Genomic DNA, 20,310 nt, shown 5'->3' with positions numbered 1-20,310 from the left:
CAGTAACATTATTATCCACGGACAAGAGGGATGGTTTTTTCCCCCTTACCCATCTCTGTGCCTTTTCCTGCCCAGCTGCTTCCCACCCCTTTGCAACCCTGACCTTGGGGTTTAAATGAGAGGGGTCACATCTTCTCACATCAGCCTGATTTGTTTCCTGTATTTGTTTCCCAGGGCTACCATAACAAATTACCCCTCACTAGGGGGCTGAACACAACAGAAATATATTGTCTCACAGTTCCAAGACCCGGGAGTCTGAAACCAAGGTCCTGGCAGGCCTGCGTTTCCTCTGAAGGCTCTAGGACAGAATCCTTCCATGCCTCTTCCTAATTTCCAGTGGCTGCCAGAAACCTTCATAGCTCCTTGGTTCGTGGCTGCATCACTTTAATCTGTTTTTATCATCATATAAGGACACCATTCACTAGATTTCGGGCTCACCCTAATCTAGTATAAACTCATCCTAAGTTTCTTAATCACATCTTCTAAAACCTTAGTTCACATTCTCAGAGTATAGGTAGGCATGAATGGGGGGAGGAACATGGGGGACACTGTTCAACCCACTACAATGTCTGACTTATGTTCATTGGGTCAGAGTCCTTATCTGGAATTTCATAAAGTGAAACCAGGGTGGCAGTGGCCCTCCTAGGGGCAAAGCTGGGAAGAGCTGAGGCTGAGAGCTGCCAATGGCAGCAGCTCACGGAGGACTGATGTGTGAATGAACTTGAGCTGCAGGAAGAAGAGACAAAGAGGAATCCTGGAAGAGCCCCCCAAAACCCAACTCGACCCCAACACTTCCTAACTTGTGGCTACATGACACACCGCATCTGCCTTTGGGCTTTAGCTCCTTCAGGCTGCACTTCTGACCCTCACAACTACAAAAGACCAAATGCGCCTATCTGTTATGGCTGAATTGTGACCCCCAATACTGCAGAAAGTGACCTCGTTTGGAAGTAGTGTCATTGCAGATAAAATTATTTAAGAGGACGTCACACTGGCATAGAGCATGCCCTTTTGAAAAGGGGACATTTGGGCACAGACAGAAGTGCCAGGCACACAGGGAGAACACCAGGGGAGCGTGACGGCAGAGCTCAGGGTGACGCGGCTACAAGCCAAGGAAGGCCAAAGGCTGCCTGCAAACCACCAGGAGCCAGGAGAGAGGCCTGCAATAGATTTTCCCTCACAGCCCTCGGGGGAGCCAAGCCTGCCAACTGGATCTTGGATTTCTAGCCACTAGAGCTGTGAGACAATAGATTTTTGCTGTTTAAGCTACTCAGTTTATGGCATTTTGTTGCAACAACCCTAGTGAACTACAAGTTCCCTTCCATCCCAGCCCCACTGGTCTGCCCTCAGGCACTCGCGACCACACCGCCCAACCTCGGATGCCCTCATACATCTGCTCCTTAAATCTTACTCGTCCTTTGAGGCCCAGCTCGAGACCCACCTCCTCCGAGAACCCTCTTCTGCACTTTTCCTGAACTTCTCTTGAACCAGCCCCACAGCCAAGTGCTTAATTGTTCTGTAATTGCTCCGTTTGAGTGTTGTTCTGTCTGCCTGGCTTTGGGAGGGAGGACGGGAGGCACGTGCCTTTAACATTCTCTCTATCCTCCACAGCGTTGGCACAGAGGCAAGAACATATCAACTGCTCAACAAATCTGTATTTTCTAGTGAGCAAAGCAAGTGGTGGGCCAACTATCCCATGCCAGTGAATGGGGCCACCGAGAGCCAAGGCCCTGTCCCCACAGAATAGCCCAGACAGAGGGATTGGGCACCGCCCTGCAGGTCAGATCCCAAAGAAGGGAAGCACCTAAACATGGTCTGTGGATTGAGGGTGAAGTTGTGAATGAATATAACCACCCCAACACAGGCAAGTGGAAGGGCTGGCAGAAGGGTACAAAGAACACCCTAGAATCCTATCCCCATGGGGTATAAACTTAGGAAAATGCAGGTTCCTTAAAATCCACAGGACACTACAAAGTCCCATGTAGAGTGAAAGCTACTAGAGGTCCTTCGGGTGTCTTTGACAGAAAGACCAGCCTCATTCCTGAGGGCCGGTGATCTCATTCCAGGCCCTAAGCTTCCAGCCCCAAACACAACAGTCCCGCAGGATGAACACCGGTTCAGGAGTCGGGAGACCTGGGCTCCAGTTCTGCTTCCACCACCACCCAGTGGTGCTGCACTGAGCAAGTTACCTCCCCTCTCTGAGCCTGTTTCCTCACTTATGAAACACAGAAGTGGGATGAGATGATTTCTGAACCCTTATAACTCATGAGTTAGTGGTTCTCTTGAACAACACACTTGTGCACAGACATGAACACACACACACACACACACTATTAGTTGATCTGACTTAGCATTGGCAAGTCTAAAGCCTTGCTGCTGAACAAAGAGAGCCAGTGTTTGTTGAATTTCAGGAAGATCCAGGCACCAGTATATAATCTGAGGGTCTCAGTCTTACAGCTACTGGGATTTACCATCCCCCAGGCATTTTAGATGAGTTATATCTTTCAATCCTCATCACAGCCCTATTAATATGAACTCTTATCAGGCAAGTTTAGAGATGAGGAAACTGAGGCTCAGAAAGGACTAATAATACAGTTAGAACATGGCAGCATTTGGAATTGGTGCGAGGCTCCCTGACACCAAAGCCTGTTTTATTAACCTTTATGCCATGCTGCCTCAGAAATTATCCTTTTACTCCTAGAATCAGACGCTGCCCTTGCCCTAGCCCAGAGTTTCCATAGCCCCAGACATGCCCTCCCATGGCCCTCCGCGGGCTCCTACAAGAATGTCCCAGGGAACAATGGAACCAAGAACAAGGCAGAGCTGGCTCCCTGATGACTCCAGGCCATACCATGGTGTGGGACAGAGGATCTCAGTACTGTGACAATCCATTACAGAGCAATTTCTGTGTGGCAGGCAGTGCTCTGAAGGAACCCCAGGGTGAGTGGGAGGAGACCTGCCATCCTGAGAAAATAAATCAAGCCAGAAAACCAGGCTGAAGCAAGAAGACCACCCATGGGTCAAGCCAAGTGTTCTGGACTCATAGTCCCACCTGGCTGGGAGGTCAGTGAAGGCTGCAAGGGGACAAGGAATTCAAAGTAGTTCACTCAGCCACACTTACTAACATCTCTGTGCAGAGCCCACACTAGGACCCACGGAGGAGTCAGGATGGGGACACAACCTTACCACTACAAATAACTACGCAGGAGCTGCAGCCGGGGACAGAAGTACCCAGGGGAAGCAAAAGAGCCATTAATCCTGATTGGGGGGAGGGGGGCGGGTCAAGAGGCAAGGGAGACAATTTCACCAGAAACTGTCCCTTGGTTTCCCATTTGTAAGTTAAGTAATAGTCTCTACTTCAGAGGGTTTTAGTGAGACGTTGATCCATCTGAAACTTTTAATCAGGGCCTGACACCTGGCAAGCATTCAGAGTATGCATATGTTGTTGTTGTTAGACCTGGAGCTTAAAAAACGAGAGAGAGCCAGAGGAGTAGAGAAGGGAAATGAGAGGCTAGGCCTGGGTGCAAACACAGGTTAACGGGGAAGCGGGGAGATGAGGGAAGAAGACCAGAACTGAGGCTGGAAGGAAAGTGGAGCAGCTCCTGGGTTGCTCTCCGGAGGTCTCTATTCCACCCACACGGTGGGGAAGCACTCCGAGCTGGGTAGAGTTCATCCAGAAGCTACAGACTAATCAGACTGACGGTGACTCAGAGACGGGAGCCAGACCCCGGCAAGGCAGGGAGAAGGGCGCAGGGCCAGAGGGCGGGCAGCCGCTGCAGGGTGGAGGCCAGGGCCAGACGGGCCTGGAGAAGGAGAGTCAGTGCCACCATGCCACCGCAGTCTCTCCCCCCAGTGACTAATGGCACACCATCCGTCCCAGCTGACATTACGGCTTCCTACCATCCATCTCTCACTCGCTAAATTACCGTTTATGGCCAAAATTGCTCTCTCATAATTGATAAAAATCTCCTTTTGATGTTCGGCATTATTGGGGGAAAATGGTTTTTTTTTTTTATTCTTCATAATGTTTTTAATATAAATGTATTTTTTATTGAGAGCTGCTGGGAAGGCTGGATGAGGCCGAGTCCAGAGGGAGGGGAATCTCTCCCTCGCCCCCCATCCTCCCCGCACACAGCCTGTGGCCACCAGCTCCTCCTGTTCCATTCCCAGAACACTCACACGGTCACCTTCTGGGGGACTGTCCAGGGAAAGAAAGAAAGCAGGCACCAGAACAAACGAAGGTTGTGCTGAGCACCAATGGATGCAAATATAAGGTGGCTGAAGCCCTCGAGATAGTCCTGAGCCCAGGCCAGAGGAGCCTCCTGGGGTGAGAAAGAGTGAGCCAGCCTCCCCCGGGCCCCTGCCAGTGTGCAAGAATGGGGACAGGAGCTCCAGAGGACAGGGATCCCTGGGGCTGGCACAGAAGAGGGATCGATGAACATTTGAGAACAAGTAAGAATGGCAGCAGTTGGGTCAGCACCAGAAAGAAGGCAGCAAGGAATACAAGAGCGTGGAGGCATGTGGCACCAGGGGAGGGAAAGTCTGCCAGCCGAGGGTCCCACAGGTGGCACTGGCCCTGGGAGCACGAGGGGTTCCTCTCTCCCCTGTGCCCTAAGCGCTTCCCTAGCCCTAGTCCAACCCAGGGCATGTTTACCCCTGCCTACGCCCCACACCCAGCTCCTCCAGGACAAGGGAAGCTGGGTACAGCTGCCATCCTGCAGGTGAGAAAGCATGGGTGGGTCCTGGACATAGCACGGCCACCAACGTACGACCCTGGGCCCCCAGGGCTCCTCCTCCACCCCCCTCCTCCATGGAGTCAGCAACAGGTGCTGCTGATGGACCTCTGGAAAACACAGATGTCAGAACTGCTTGGATGACCTGCCAGCAACCCCCCAAAGTGGGGATCATGGGGAGGGAGAAGGGGCAGTCTGGAAGCCCAGGGGCAGGCTCCCAAGGCAGCCTATGGCAGGTTTCTAGCAGTGGGAGGGAAGGGGCTGACCACAGAATGGACCACTGGGTACTGATCAGGGAGGGGAAAAGAGGATTCTTCTGACAAAATAGTATCTGGGACAGAGAACCATACCAGGTATCAGAAAACCTGGTTAAAAACCCAACTCTACCATTTATAGTCAGTCTCTCAGAACCTAGTTCCTCACACAGATAAAGTATCCAGCATAACACAGAAATAATGGCTAATATTTACTGGCCACTTGCTCTGTGCCAGGCATGCTCTATGTACTCCACATTCATTAATTCATTAATCCCTGCAGCTACCCTATGTGGCAGTGCTATTAGTATCCCAATTTTACAGATGAAGAAACTGAGAGACAGAAGATAAAAAGCTATCCTAAGGTCACAAAGTTAATAAATCAACAGGCAGTTTGGCCCCTGCCCACCTCAAAGGCTCAACATGAAGTTTGAGTGTCATGTGGAAGCAGGACCAGGGTACAAATGTGTGGTCCTGACCAAGGGCCATGTGGGGAACCATGAGGGTTAATTTTATGTACCGACTTGGATTATTCTGATGTTTCTATAAGAATGTTTTTGATGAGATTGACATTTAAATCCATGGACTTTGAGAAAAGCAGATTGCCCTCCATAATGCAGGTGGGCCTCATCCAATCAGTTGAAGGCCTAAATAGAGCAAGACTGACCTCCTGGAGCAAGAGGGAATTCTGCCAGCAGAGAGCCTTCAGACTTGAACTGTGGCATCAGCTCTTCCTGGGTCTCCAACCTGATGGCCAACTCTGAAGATTTTTGATTTGCCACCCTCCGTAAGTGCAATTCCTTAAACGCAATCAATCGATCTCTCTCTTTGCTTATTTATCACACACACACACACACACACACACACACACACATACATCCTGTCGGTTCTGTTTCTCCAACAGAAGGATAAAATCCAGTGCTGGTAGAGCTACCACAGCCTGGAGGAAGGGATGCCTTTTCCTAGTTCTCAGGGTTTTCCAGTAGACTCCTATGTACAGGCCTGCAGAGATGATAAGGGTCATCCCAGAGTTTACCATTCACTATCTAAGCCCACCACCCTGTCCCCCGGCCCTGAGGCCTCCACAAAAGCCCCTGCTCCAGTCTTTGCACTACCCCCCTCCCCAGTGTTCCCACCACCAAGAACCCCTTGCACAGGCCAGGTGGTCTCCCTCCACACCTCCCAACTTCCGCCTTTGCTCCTGCTGCTCCTGATGTTGAGGGTGTCTTTTCTCAGTCTCCCCACCTAGCTTGATAAATGATTGGCATACTTGAGAGAAGATCTTCATTTTATCTTTTCTAAACTTCTGCTTATACCTTGAGTGAAACAAGACAAAAACATCAGCCTCCACCTGTACCTGTAGGGGCATATGAAACAATGGGGTGTGCATTTTCCAATCTGGTGCACAGTGGTTCTCTACTGCATTTCCATAACCACTCCAGTCAAATGGTCCATCAAGAACACTGAGCACCTGTGACATCCAGCACTGTCCTTGGGTATATGGGAGGGTACAAAACAAGGTCAAGTCTAGATCCTCACCCCATGGAGCTCAGAGGTGAAAGACTAAACATGTTTCAGAGCACACAAGTCAAATCCTGATATCCCACCACCAGTATAAGCGATGCCCCTAACAAAGATATTTCAATGTTCCACTCTAGTAGCTGATCTCATTTCCTAAGGTTTTTCATAGAATTTCATAGCTCAAAAGAATATTATCTGATACAACTATATTCCAGAACAACAAAACTAAATTTTTTACTAAAATATATTGTAATGAGAAGGAAAGAGGGATGTGAGTGTGTCCATGACCAAAGATAACTGTACCGGTACAGTTGACAGTTCTATCATCTCTTCCTAAGCCCCACTGTAACTCCTATCCCCAAGCTCTCCACCAAACTGAAAACCTCCCCGCCTCCACCCTCCCCGACCCATAAAGGATGACCTCATCTCCCATATTACTAAATCTGTCCCCATTTCATCCTACTTTGTTCAGCTCCTTCTCCAAGTTCTCCTCACCCTTGGGCTAATGTTATAAAAAGAACATTCAAAGGCCCTTCATAATGTCACTTCAGCCCCAACTCTGTGACCTCAGCTCCACTATTCACCAACCTAAATGCCAAATTCCATTCAACAAGACTATACACCATGCACTGTGATTTATGCTTTCCAGTGCTTGTACCTTTGCTTAGCCCGTCTTATTAATCAGTAGTCCTCTCCTCAAACCTCCATCTCCCCGAGTCTCATCCACCTTTGGGAGCCTGAGTCAGATGTCACCTTCTTCAGAAAGCTTCCATCCACATAAATGTAACCTCTCTCCCTCTCCTCCCATTTTTACTCCCTTTCCACACACAACCATCTCATCTCCCCTCTTCTGCAAGCTCCATGGTACTTACATAGCCAGCCATTCCAGTGATAAATGCACCTCCCAATGACCCCAGACTACAGGGGCCAGAATGAGGTCTTGGCTGCACCCACAGCTTCCAGTACTGTGCCCTTTTCACTAAATACCAGTTGCTTGGATAACAAAGAGGGACAAGAAATGCAAGGTGAAGGGAAAGATGTTGAACCACAGAACTGCAGGTGTTAGTCTGCAGGGGGCCTCAAAAGAGTCCTGAACCAGATGAGGATGAGTGGGTGGTCACTGTAAAGAACCCTACCAGGCCCTCCAGCACAGAGCCAAATGCTCCTAGGGTCAAAGGTAGTCAACAGCCTCATGGCTTAGGCCTTGTCTGTCCCATGCAGGGCACAGAGGTGTCAGCCTGGGCTCCTTCCACAGTGTGGACCATGCCCAGGAGTAGAAAGAACCTGAGATCCATCCACTTGTCAGGGCTCCCGTCAGCTGGGAAGGGCCATGTTTTCAACACCCCTCCCTGATTCTCAGGCTCAGGCGCCATCTGCTGGCCAAGGTCAGCACCGTACCTGGACCCACAGCCTCAAGGGCAGCCAGAGGACCAAGCCTGAGACCACCCCGAACCCACTCCAGATCCAGGTCACTTTTGAGACTGCAGAAATGACCCCACCTCCTGGAGTAACAGCACCTGATTGCTTCCCAGAACTGGTCCTTCAGAACATAAGTCTAACATTCATACTAAAAGGAAAAAGTAAGTTTCTTTCTGGTAACACTAGCTGATTAAGACACAGACAGGCAAACATATAGAAAACTGATTTCCAAAAGGATTTCTGCCAAACAGAAGTTCTGTTACATGGAAGACAGGGCACTGGACTGGGAATCAGAAGGCCTGAGGTCTTGTGATATGGCTCGCATGGCCCTCACTTAACTATGTGGTTCCCAGCCCCACAGCCGCACACTTCCTGCCTAAGCCAATCCCCACACCAGGGTGGTTTCCCTTCACTTGCCCTCACCTCTACATTGATGGTACTGGCTGTGGTCCAGGGATTGGAACTGATCCAGAACCCAATGTAAATCATGGGTCCAGAGAGCTGCAACCCCATTCTCATCCCCCACACCCATGCTGGTACACCTCTCAGGCCAGTCCTATCTGCCTGGGAACACGAGTGACCCTCTAAGGCCTCTGCTAATGACAGGGGTCCTGATTACAGGAATAGCTGTAATCAACCGGCACAGGCTAGAACACACCGGCCTCGAGCTCCTCTCCAGCTGCCCCTCCCCTCTTCTCAGTCTGAGATTTAGGGGCAGCCATGCAGGCGTTGAGTTCCAGGCAACCTCAGAGCTCATCCAGGGACCTGGACCTAGAAGGAGGATGGTGACGTGAGACAGACCCTGAAACCATGGCAAAACGGAGCTTTCCACTGAGGGCCTCTGGGCAGCCACGGAGCCCAAGATCAGTGGGGCCACTCAAACGTCTTCCTGCGGGACAGCTGCTCCCTGACAAGTGTCAAGGGAGGGACTGGCAGAGGAGAAAAGTGCCAAGTGAGTGACTTTCCCCCCGCCCTCCGCCCCCACACCCACCCACCCTGCTCCCTGCACAGCCCCTTTCCCCTCCCTCCACCCACAGACTGAGAAAGTGTGTCACCGGGGAACAAATGCCACCTTCCCGGGGGGAGGAGAAGGACGATGGGGAGGGCAGACTTTGATTGTGTGCCTGTGGGGGCCGGGGTAAGAAACCAGAGTTTTCTGAGCTTCCCAGCAGGGAGGAACACCACCACAGAACTGTGACCTTGACCTTAGCCTCGTTCTCAGAGGGCTAAAGACAACCTGTGGGGCAGGAGCCACGGGCCACCCGTGCTCAAACTCCTGAGCCCTGGAGAAGAGGCCTTGAAGATGTGATGAAATCTTCCAGCCCCAAACACCCTTTGTCCAGCTGGGTGGGCCCACCATGACTGCTGACACCCCAAATTTCTCATCTCACTCCACTCCGACTTACAGAGAGCCACTGACCTGCTCTGGCTCCCTCCTCCAGCGCTGCCCCCACCCCCAGACAAGTGGGCCTCCAGGGGTTAATCTGCTGGCTTTCCCCCTTTGCTGTCACCCCCATTGAGATGCCTCATGCCAGCAATGATGCACTTCACACTGTTATTATAGTGATTTATTTAGTTTTAATTTGGGGGTGAATCTTGTGCTATAGGAAGCAGGCAGCCAAGTCTTGGCAAAAAGCAAAGCCATGCTCAGGCCCCCACTGTGCCAATCCAGTCCCCTCTGCCTGGGGTCCCTCCATCCTAACCCTGCTCCTCCAAACTGCAGCCTACTCTCGACTCTAGCCCTAAACTGGGCTTTGCCTTCCTTCAATCTCGCCCATTTTGGAGGAGATGCTCCTCAAGGGGAAGTGAGTCCACAGAGATTTCTATGCTCCCCCTCCTGTGTGATCCAGGACCGCTCCAGGCCAGTGGGACATCTCTGGCTACATGCTGGGCACCTGATACCAGCTAGACATTAAGAGACCAATAGCCAGGACCAGCTCCATGCAGATCAGAGAATGGAACAACTGGTCTTTATGAAACCTCTGGCCCTACTCTCCACCCTGCCCTGAGTAGCCTAAGGAAGTTGTCACCCATTTGTCCACTGGTCATTAAACAAACACTGGCACCTACTACATACCAGACACTGTTCCGGAGCTGTAGACACAGGGTGAAAGGATCGTCATGGCCTTCCTCCCCAAAGACTTTAGAACTTGCAGTGGAATCACCTAAACATAACTAACCAAGCCACAAGATGCACAGGAGATTTCACAGGGGAGCTCAGGTCTGGCCGGGACACCCAGCACTGTGCCTGGCACTTGGTGGATGGATGGACAGATGCACAAATGGTCTAGAAACACAAGAAACCACATGCCAAGGAGTGAATGGAGTGAAGAAGTTCCAAGCACAGAGAGCTAAGGGTACACAGTGAATCTGAGTAGTAGCTAGTATCTGCTGAGCATTTGCTCCAGGTCAGGGACTGCACGAAAGTATTATACTTCCTATTCATGATCTCTTCTCATCCTCACAGCGACCCTAGAGGTGGACACTATGTTCCATTTTACAGATGAGGAAAGTAAGGAATCGGATAAATAATTTGTGCATGGCTCACCCCCTGGCTTCAGGGCCCCACCCAGATACAGTCATGAAACAGACAGGCACCTTGAAAGTGGATGGGGTGGACCTTGAAAGCCCTGCTAAGGATTTTATTCAAGGGCAAATGGGAGGTATCAAACGTATTAGCTGATCAAAGCTTGACTTTAAGGTTATTTTGGTCAGGAAAAATTCTAGGAGACCCAGTGGATTCTATTTTAAAAGAGGAGAATGTCAAATACAGTAACAGGTGAGGGAGGAGAGAAATTTTTTTTAGTATAGATCTTTTAAGCACCCTCAAATTATAGCACAAAATTCATAGGCCTGGGCCTGACTCACAGCTCAGCAACCTGCAGACAGCTGCTTAAGCCCCTCCCTATCCCCAGAAGCAAGACAACCAGAACAGGCCAGGAGGGTCCAAGCCACTGTGCCCAGTTTAGGCTCCACACATCCTGCAGGTCACAGCATGAATCCAAAGGCATATAACCAGGGATGTGGATGGAAGGGCCCTTGGCCCCTTTCTCTGTTGCTCTAAGTATCAGAATAAAGATCAGAAAAGTGAGGTTTGAGGAGGCAGGTTTTAGCCCTTGGGAGGGTAATTAGAGATGACTAACAAGAGACCACCTTGGGCAGCAGATGAGAGAATAAGTTAAGCTTTCTATCACTGGAGGTAATCAAGCAGAGGCTGACGACTGCCTGCCAGAGATGTTCCGGAAAAGCCAATGCACCGATTTGGGCAGCTTACTGATAGGACCGTAGAGCAGTGTGCTGGAATCACTTATGAAAGTGCCCTTGGACATTTTACCTTAGCACCTAAACCTTCATCCCTCATCGGCAGAATGGGGTCAATAACAGCAACCACCTCAAGTGTTTGCGTGAGGATTGAGATAACACGTGGAACACAGCACAGCTGTCAGCACACAGGAAACCCCCAATAGTTGACAGACATTATTAGGTAGAACCATCTGAATCGTATTAGGTTGCAGGTCAAAGAGCAGAATATGAGCTCTTTCATAGGTTCAACGAATACTTTTTTACTGAAGGGCACTGAGGTTCCTTCTAACCTCTTTGATCTGAGCCCTGAAAGCCGCATGAGGTGTGGTTCCACACCAGCACCTGTCGGAGAGAACACTGCCAGGACCTTTTCAGGAGCACACTGTCCCGGGGCCCAGCGCTCCCGGCGGAGGCAGGTACCTCTTTGCCCAGGTCCTCGCGGATGACCTGGCGGACCTCTTGCATGCTGCTCTGCGGGGCCTGGCTGTGCAGCACCTTCAGCGTGCTGGTGTACTCCTGGGGCAGCAGGTACTCCAGGGCCGCCAGGTGCTGGCCCACCTTGATGAAGGTGCCCCGGTTGGCACAGCAGAGCTCACACAGACGTCTGGCAGAACGGAGGTGCACCTGTGGGGAGACAGGGCAGGACCAGAGAGGTGTGAGTGCACACTGTCCAGGGGACATTGTTCCCCTGCCCCCTCTGCTTGAAGACCCTGATTTACCTCCACCACCACCCCAGTACACACACGCGCCCGCACGCGCCCCTTTCATTCACCCTTTCTCTCAAAGTTCTTCTTTAGTCTCAGTACCCGGAGCAGTCACCTCCAACCTCATACCTAGGCCAGCCTTCTCACATGGCCAAATACTCCTGATCTCCTTCCTATCAAATTTAGCTGGTCTAGGTGCCACTCCCTCAGAAACGAGTGTTTGTTTGAGGCTGTTAACCAAATCTAATCTACTAATGATTCATTCAAGGGTACATCGAGTTAATGCATTTGCTACCCAGCCCTTAGACATACTAATAACCCATCTATTCGGAAGCCTACAATTTATAAAGCATGGTCATACACATATATTATTGCTTTTAATTCTTACAAGCAGCTTAGGAGGCAGGTGTTGATATCTTTAAATATATGAAACTCAGATGGTTTTTTTATAAAGAAATAGCTAATAAATATCAAAAGGAAGGGATCTAGAAAAACTCCAAACCCAGAGCTCTTTTAACTCAGCAAACTTCTGCAGTGGGTTCATATTAACTAGATCAAAAAGTTTACCGGCACACGGAGCAGGTAGCTAGGCAGGTTGTCTGGGACAGGGCAGCCTTCACTAGTGGCCTGATGCTCACCTGTCCTTCCAGAGCTGGAGGTGGCCGCCATCTGCCCCCAGAATCTGCACCCCCAGTTATCATCCCCGCTCAGCTCAACTGAGGGTCTTGAAACTCTGAGGGTCCTGCCTTCCTGGAGCTGTAGCTCCTGAGGGAAGATGGGGCCATGAACACACAGAGAAGACACAGAGCCCAGGGCCCTGTGGGGACCTGGTACCTCTTCCGCCTACGAAATCAACCAAGAAAGGGTGAACATCTATGATGGACTCAGCCTCTCCTAAGTGCTATGCAAAATGCTGACATGATTAACTACATATTGGAGGCAATAAACCACGTGAAGAGCCAAATAACAGTTGACAATAAACGTGAAAGAAATGTTCAAAAATCCTATATAACTAGTTGCCAAGTGAACCACACAGAAAACTGTTACTTTAAAAATTAAGGAGAAAACACAAAAGCCCCGAACAGCCTGGTCCCAGCAGCCAGGAAGCTTCTCTGCCCCCTCCCACCAGCAGAGCAAATGCCCCAGAGTCCAGGCATGAGCAGGGTGTCCTTGGTCCCCAGAGGGCAGAACAACGCTGACTCTGCTGGACACCTCTGCCTCCCTCCCTAAGGCACACTCAGGGAACCCTGTGTCCACGTAACCTCACCCTCCTGGGCACCGTCCTCCAGCCTCAGTGTGGATACCTGATCTAAGCTGGGCCATGGCCAGTCTTTTTTCCCAGAAAGGAGGTTATAAAGAGAGGAGAATTAATTCCAAGGATTAAGAAAGCACACCCTAGATGAATCAAAGGGCTGTGGGAGATGGGAGAGAGTCTATTTCTTAAGAGTTTGGAACTGGCCCTGGCTGGGTGGCTCAGTTGGTTGAAGCATTATCTGTATACCAAAAAAGGCTATGTGTTCAGTCCCCGGTCAGGTCCCAAACAGGAGGCAACCGATTGATGTTTCTCTCTCTGTCTCCCGTCCTCCCTCTCTGAAATCAGTAAACATGTATTTGGGTGAGGATTTTTTTAAAAAAGAATTTGTAACTGGGGACTGAGCTGGCCAGTGACAGATGAGAGAAGGTCAGTAGTGCTGTGCTAGAGAAGGCCATGCTCAAGCCCCAGCCCCAAGGAAGTAAGAAAGAAGGTTAATATGGTTGAGCAGGGAACTGGGTATATTCTCACAATACAAGGATCGAGGCTGTTATAAACAAATGACTTTTTGCAGCTCAAATTATTGTCCCCCAGTTACAACTCAGCTCAAATTATTGTCCCCCAGTTACAACTCAGCCAAGGAGAGATCACAACCATCAGAATATGAGGGGGCCAGAAAGGCATCCACAAGCCATTAGTCCTAAGGTACGGGGCAACCAGAGTCCAGGTCTGGCCAGACACCCCAGTGAGGCTGCCCTGACACCCAGCAGCCCATCATCTCCCCGCCAAGGAGGCCCACTCAGCCCCCACTCAAAGCTGTTCCAGGGTCAATGTCAAATGGAAGCAGAGGACTGGAAAGCAGGGTGAGGACACAGATAAGACAATAAACCCCCATGTATTCACCAGGGACCTAGAGCAGGCTGGGTCCTGTGCCCTCTACCACACAGGGAGACCCAACAAAGCCACTCACAAGCAGAGAACGACACTGACAGTGGGATGCTCTGAGTGCAGCAGAGCTCGCAGATGGAAGACGCAGGGGGCTGGAGTCAGAGGAAAAAGGCTTGGCTCCCTGGAAGGGAATCAGAGTACGTGCCACTCATGGACACGTGGCCTCTCGGCTCCGAAACCGCCCTCTTTGCCCTGTGTCCTGATCCCGGAGCTGGACTCTGTGTCCTTTCTCCACTGTCAGATGCCTAGCTGTTAGGCTTTGTCAACAGGGGCTCTGGAGGGACACTGGGAGACCACAACAGAGCAAGGAGTCTCCCTTTCGGGTCCCAATGGGCCGTTTTCAGCACAACAGCTAGCAGTTCAGGGGCTTGAGTATGCCCACTTCAGTGGCCTTCACAGACCAGCCCACCCTCACTAAACTTCTCCACCACCCGGTGGGCCCCTCCTATGGACCACCTCAGATCCGCACCCTCCAGAGAGTGTCCTGACCACCCAGGTGGCCATTCCTACACATCAGCTCCACCTCGCATCCTACCAGCCTCTCTGCCCCCAGGCAGGCTGCTCCCACAGCTGTCCTTCCACCACACCTCCCCACCACTGGGGAAGCCCATACCTCAGCCTTGCAGGGGGGAAGCACCCGGCTGAGTCCTCAGCTCTGCCCTTGTTCACTACCCCTCAGCCCTAGAGGGAGCAGCCGCTTTGTGCATTTGCTAATTCTGTACCCTTAGAATCTTCTTTTACTCCTCTTAGAAGGAAACTACCTTTATATAAAATTTTCCCCATTTAAATTATTGGCATGACTGGACTCTGGCTGATACACAAGATTAGCCCTTGAAATTGAAATTGAATAATTAGGGTAAAAAAGGAGGGCATTTCAGAAAGAGAGAATAACATCACAGCATGTATCTATGTGTGTTTGTGTGTGGATGTGTGCACATATATGTCTGCACTTGCATGCATGTACTTGTGTGGATGTGCATGTGTTAAAGGCCTACCCCACCGCTTTCATTAGACTGGATGCACATCTGCATTTGTCTGCCACTGGCAGCCCTCAGGAAGCACCGGCCTCGGCCTGCCAAGCCCTCCCACCAGGGAACAGTGCCAGGGCTCTGCTGCCCCTCACCTGTAGTGTCAGACAGGCCCAGGTAGGGTGTCTCTTGGCCCAAAGTGATGGTCATCTTCAGGACACTGCCTGGGTAACACTCTGTGTAAACCCTCCCTGGTCACACAAGCCCAGGAAAGCCATTCTACTCCTGACTCACCAGATACTTGGCACATCAGCCATGAGGGCAAATCCTGTGTGTCCCCTGTACCCTCTGTGCACCTCAGGGCAAGCCCTGCATGCGTCGTAATGTAGATTGATGATGACTGGAGGTCGTACACTCACAAAATCATCATCCATGAAAATAAGTCAGCAGCTACTGCAAATGGCACCCATATTTCAACTAAAGCGGCCCCAGAGTCACCTTTAACCAGCTTCTAAATAAACATACACACACATACACACACACACAGTCACATGGAAGTGAGGGACACTGCCACTCACCAGAAAATTAAAACGTTCTTTTAAGTCCAAAAGACATAATAATGCTCAATAATAAAGCAGGTACTCTGATCTCCAGGGCCCCTTTCCAGCTCCAGCTCCTACAGCGTCACTGTCCTTTGGAATCAAAAGGCAGGTTCTGCTCAGAATTTCAAGAAACTACTGGCTTAGTGCAAATCGCCTTTCAGCATCACTTAATTTGGCAACTAAAGGAGCTAAGTCTGCTGGGAGCAGGGAATCCATATACAGGCACTCTCTCCTACCCAGGACCCTTTCCCACAACCATGCGCGTGGGCTCAGTGAAAGGCAGGGCTTCCAGGATCTCCCAACCTCCGCATTCCTTTGCATCTGGTCCTTTACACCACACGTCTCTCTCAGCACTGCTCAGGCATGAGCACCGGGATGGGCATGCAGGTTAATGAAAGTCAGTTATAACAGCGTCATTCAATAGGACTTTCTGCAATGAGGCCAGTGTCCTATATCTGCACAGCCAAATATGCGGCCACTAGCTTCATGGCCACAAGTGGCTACTGAGCACTTGAAACATGGCTAGTGCGACTGAGGAACTGAATTTTTCATTTTTATTTAATTTTAAATAATTTAAATTAAAATCACCACATGTGGCTAGTGGCTACCATATTGGACAGCTCAGATTTATAACAGTACCATTTAATAAATAACCATTTTTTAAATTCTTATTCATTTAAACTAAAAAACGAGTTCACCCACTTCTCCCAACCCATCCCCCTCCCACCTCTTGCAACCACCAATCCGTTCTCTATATCTTGAAGCTTGTTTTTTAATAGTTTTTATTGTATTTCTTCCATTACTATTTATTCCCCTTATACCCTCTACCATGTCCAACCACCCCCCTCCCCGCAATCACCACACTGTTGTCCACGTCCATGAATTCTTTTACTTTTCGCTCAATCCCGCCATCCTCCAACCCGCCCACCCCACTGAAGGCTTTGTTTTGTTTTCTTTTGTTCTGTTTTGTTTTGTTAGCTTCTACACATAAGTATTTGTCTCTCTCTGACTTATTTCACTGAGCATAATGCCCTCAAGGGCCATCCTATGTTGTTGCAAATGGCAAGATTTCATTCTTTTTATGGTTTAGTAATATCCCATTGTGTGTATGTACCACAATTTTTTTTAATAAGTATCCATCAATGGACACTTAGGTTGTTTCTGTATCTTGCCTATTACAAATAATGCTGCAATGGACATGGGGTGTACACATCTTTTCAAATTAGAGTTTTAATTTTATTCAAATAAGTACCCAGAAGGAAAATTGCTGGATCATATGGTATCAATAGTTCTATTTTTAATTTTTTGAGGAACCTCCATACTGTTTTCCAAAGTGGTTGCACCAATTTATACTCCCACCAACAGTGCACAACAGTTCCCTTTTCTCCACATCCTCAGCAACACCTGAACAATCATTTATTTAGTGCCTTGTTCTAAGTACTATTTCTGGCCTATAGTATGCACTCAAATATAGGTGGTGGTTGTTGTTATTGCTATTAAATCTGCACAATATCTCTGTAAAATGATATTAATATGTACCTTTACAGATAAAGAAATTATCTCAGAGAGGTTCAGTGACATTCCCAAGGTCCCAGAGCCAGTAAATGGTGAATCATTGGTGTGCTCAACCATGTGCCAGGAATAGGCAGCAACTAAATCTCTCTACGTACAGGCATTAGGGGATACAGGAAGTATAACCATGGTCCTCATGGGCCAGGAGCTTACATTGCAGACCAAGAGGTGGACATGCACCCATGAAACTAGAATCACCAATGGCAGTCAGTAAAGGTAGCTGCCCAGCACTCCCAGGTATGACATGTGCTGGACAGGTCACCCAGTGGGCACCAGGATGGCCATGGAGGTTGAATCAAGTATAGGCAGTTTAAAAGTCCAACACAAGTTGTAGTTGGTCTTGAATACAATAAGGGATCATAAAGCATAATGAATAGCGCTGACTATGGAATCAAAAAGATCTGGGTTCAAATCCTACTTTGCTACTTATTCGTCATATAACCATGGACAAGCTATTAAACGCTGGAGCCTCAGTTTTCTCATCAGTAAAGGGAAGAAAAAAATGATAGCTATGTCCATCAAACAAAGCAATGCATAAAAAAGAGCTTTGCACAGGGCCTAGCACAGAGTCAGCGCTCAATGAATGAATGGAAAGTGACAGAGAAGGGGAAAAAATCAATCTTCCTTGAAAAATGAAATTTAAAAAACAACTTCATGCCCATCTACTCCCTATACTTTGTTCAGTCCAACAAGCCTGGACCACAATCTAACAGACAGAAATAATAGCTAATTTCAATCTGTGTCGTCTAAATTGCAAAGCATCCGTGCCTAAGAAATGCAAATAGCTACGGAGCCCTAATCTAAATACATCAATTTCAGGTTCTCTTCCCCAAAGTTCTTCCTACTTCTGCTACTACCCTAAGACTGACCACACATTTGTTCATTGAACCTGAGTCCTGCCCTTGCCCAGCACCCAGTTTCACTAGCTGGTCTGGGTGTGTCACCACAACGTGTCCTCACTACAGAAACTGAACACACCCACCTTCTCTCCCTGACAAAAGATGGCAGGAGCAGCTGGCACAGTCTCCCTGCCCCTCCTCTAACTTCATTTCCACTCCCAGCTCAATAACTTGTCTTATGATTATCTTATTACCAATAACCTTGCTGTAATGAGTTTTAATCTGCCTTATATTAATTAAAAGCATTCTCATTAGCCAGCTTGGTTTGTGGTTTGGGAGTGGGGCAGAGAATAGCTAATAAGATCAACTCACTGCTGATTAGTTATTGATTGGGAGGGGTGAAGCATAGGCCTAAGGAGGGCAAGTCTTACTCACGTCTAAATCCCCAAGAGCAGGGGTCTCAGTCCCCAAACTTGGAAGAAAGTTACCAAAGTCAGACTGAACCAACGGGTTCAGAACTGGGCAATATCCCCAATGGGGTTTAGTGGTGAGTGTGAACAGAGAGAAAAGAGACAGTCAGACACACATACATACATACCCCACACAATAGAGGAAGAATGAGTCAGTGAAAGAAGGCAACAGACAGATCCCAAAGCAGAGGACGACCTTTGATTAATTCTTCTAGTTAAAAATTCAAGACACTGCCTCTAGCGGTGAATCAGACCAACAGGGCTTTAAACCTTTGCTCTACCACTCAATAAGCTATGTAACTTTGTTAAAATTATTTAACCTCCTTGAAATTCAGCTTCCATTTACTAAGTGGACCATGTATATATGGTTTCTTGTACATGAATGGAAATCAGCAGAAATTCAGTGAAGAGGAAGCAGTATAATCCATCAGGCTGCCATGTCTAAGCCTCAGAGTCAATCATGCTCACCAGAGAAGTTCAGTCTTTGTCAGTCAGTGGAGTGAGGGTAGAATAGAAACAGGGGCTAAGAGATTTCTTTTTCACTTCCCCAGCTGGTAATAAGGCAATATTTAGCTTCCCGTTTGACTTTTTTCTTTGGAACTTCAGTATTTTCAGCAAGTAGCACAAAAAAGAAGGAGGACTAAATGGTATGATTCATGAAAGAAATTCCACTCTAGACCCAGAACACTGTGAGTTACTCTCCTTTGTTCTTATTTCTAATGGAACTGGTCAAGAAGTACTTCCTGAAAGTGGGTAAAGTTACATATTAAATATCTTAATCCTCTTGTTTGAAAAGTTAACTAGCCAAGTTCTATCTTTAATGAAATACTTACTCAAATATTTTAATATAAATTACAGGTCAATATAAAATTATTGTTATAACAGTGAACAATCACACAAAGTCCCTACCCTTGGGTTCTTATGCTCTCGTAGAGGATATAAACATTTATTAAATCACTTCAAGTATGATAAGAGTTGTGAAGAAGAGATATATCCCTGGTATCATAGAAGCATGCAATTAGGAAAACCCAATCTAGTGCATGGGATGAAAGTAGGCAACTCCTGAACTTAGTGTTTTGAATTGAATGCTTGTGCCCCCACTTTGCCAAATTCATATGTTGAAAACCAATCCCCCAATGTTTCTGTACTTTAAGAAGATAATGAAGGTTAAATGAGGTCATAACAGTGGGGCCATGATGTGATAGGATTAGTATCCTTACAAGAAGAGACAGCACAGAACTAGAGCATTCCCTCCCCCTCCTTCCCTCCACCTCGCTCCCTTTCTCTGTGCACAGGCACCAAGGCAAGGCCGTGTGAGGGCGCAGCGAGAGGGGGAATCTTCAAGCTGGGAAGGGCTCTCACCAGAGACTGAATCCTGCCAAAACTTTGCAACTTTGATCTGAGCTTTACAGTCTCAAAAACTGTGAGAATATAAATTTCTGTCATTTAAAAAACAAAGAAACCTTAAGACCCAAAGGAAATACATTGAAATATTAAGAGTGGTATCTCTGGACTGTGATATTGCATAAGTATTTTTCTTCTTTATGGATGTTTCAATAGTTTCCAAATTCCTTAAAACTAATATATATTATGTCAATAATGGGAGAGAAATTTTTTAAATCATCCCTTCTTCAACATCTTCTGGAAATAGAAAATCCAGCTGATTTTTTTTTTCAGCTTTAAATGTACAAGGTTCTGCATCTCCTCCCTAATTTTGCAGGACGC

At 48.4% G+C, this 20,310-nt stretch overlaps 1 protein-coding gene across 4 annotated transcripts in view; it reads right to left on the bottom strand.

Annotated features, from left to right (window-relative positions):
* The window catches only part of ADCK1 (aarF domain containing kinase 1), a 109,571-nt gene that overhangs the window by 60,271 nt on the left and 28,990 nt on the right, over positions 1-20,310 (bottom strand). For all 4 annotated transcript variants that reach the window (XM_090271246.1, XM_090271245.1, XM_090271248.1 and 1 more), the window contains one exon: positions 11,651-11,854. In XM_090271246.1, the coding sequence (XP_090127372.1) occupies positions 11,651-11,854 (204 nt within the window). The remainder of the gene's footprint in view (positions 1-11,650; positions 11,855-20,310) is intronic.

The sequence above is a fragment of the Furipterus horrens genome, unplaced genomic scaffold, assembly GCF_987537825.1.
Source record: "Furipterus horrens unplaced genomic scaffold, mFurHor1.1.pri manual_scaffold_3, whole genome shotgun sequence".
In the NCBI taxonomy this organism is placed as follows: domain Eukaryota; kingdom Metazoa; phylum Chordata; class Mammalia; order Chiroptera; family Furipteridae; genus Furipterus; species Furipterus horrens.
The sequence above is the reverse complement of the archived record's forward strand: the minus strand, read 5'-3'. Positions and strand labels throughout refer to the sequence as shown.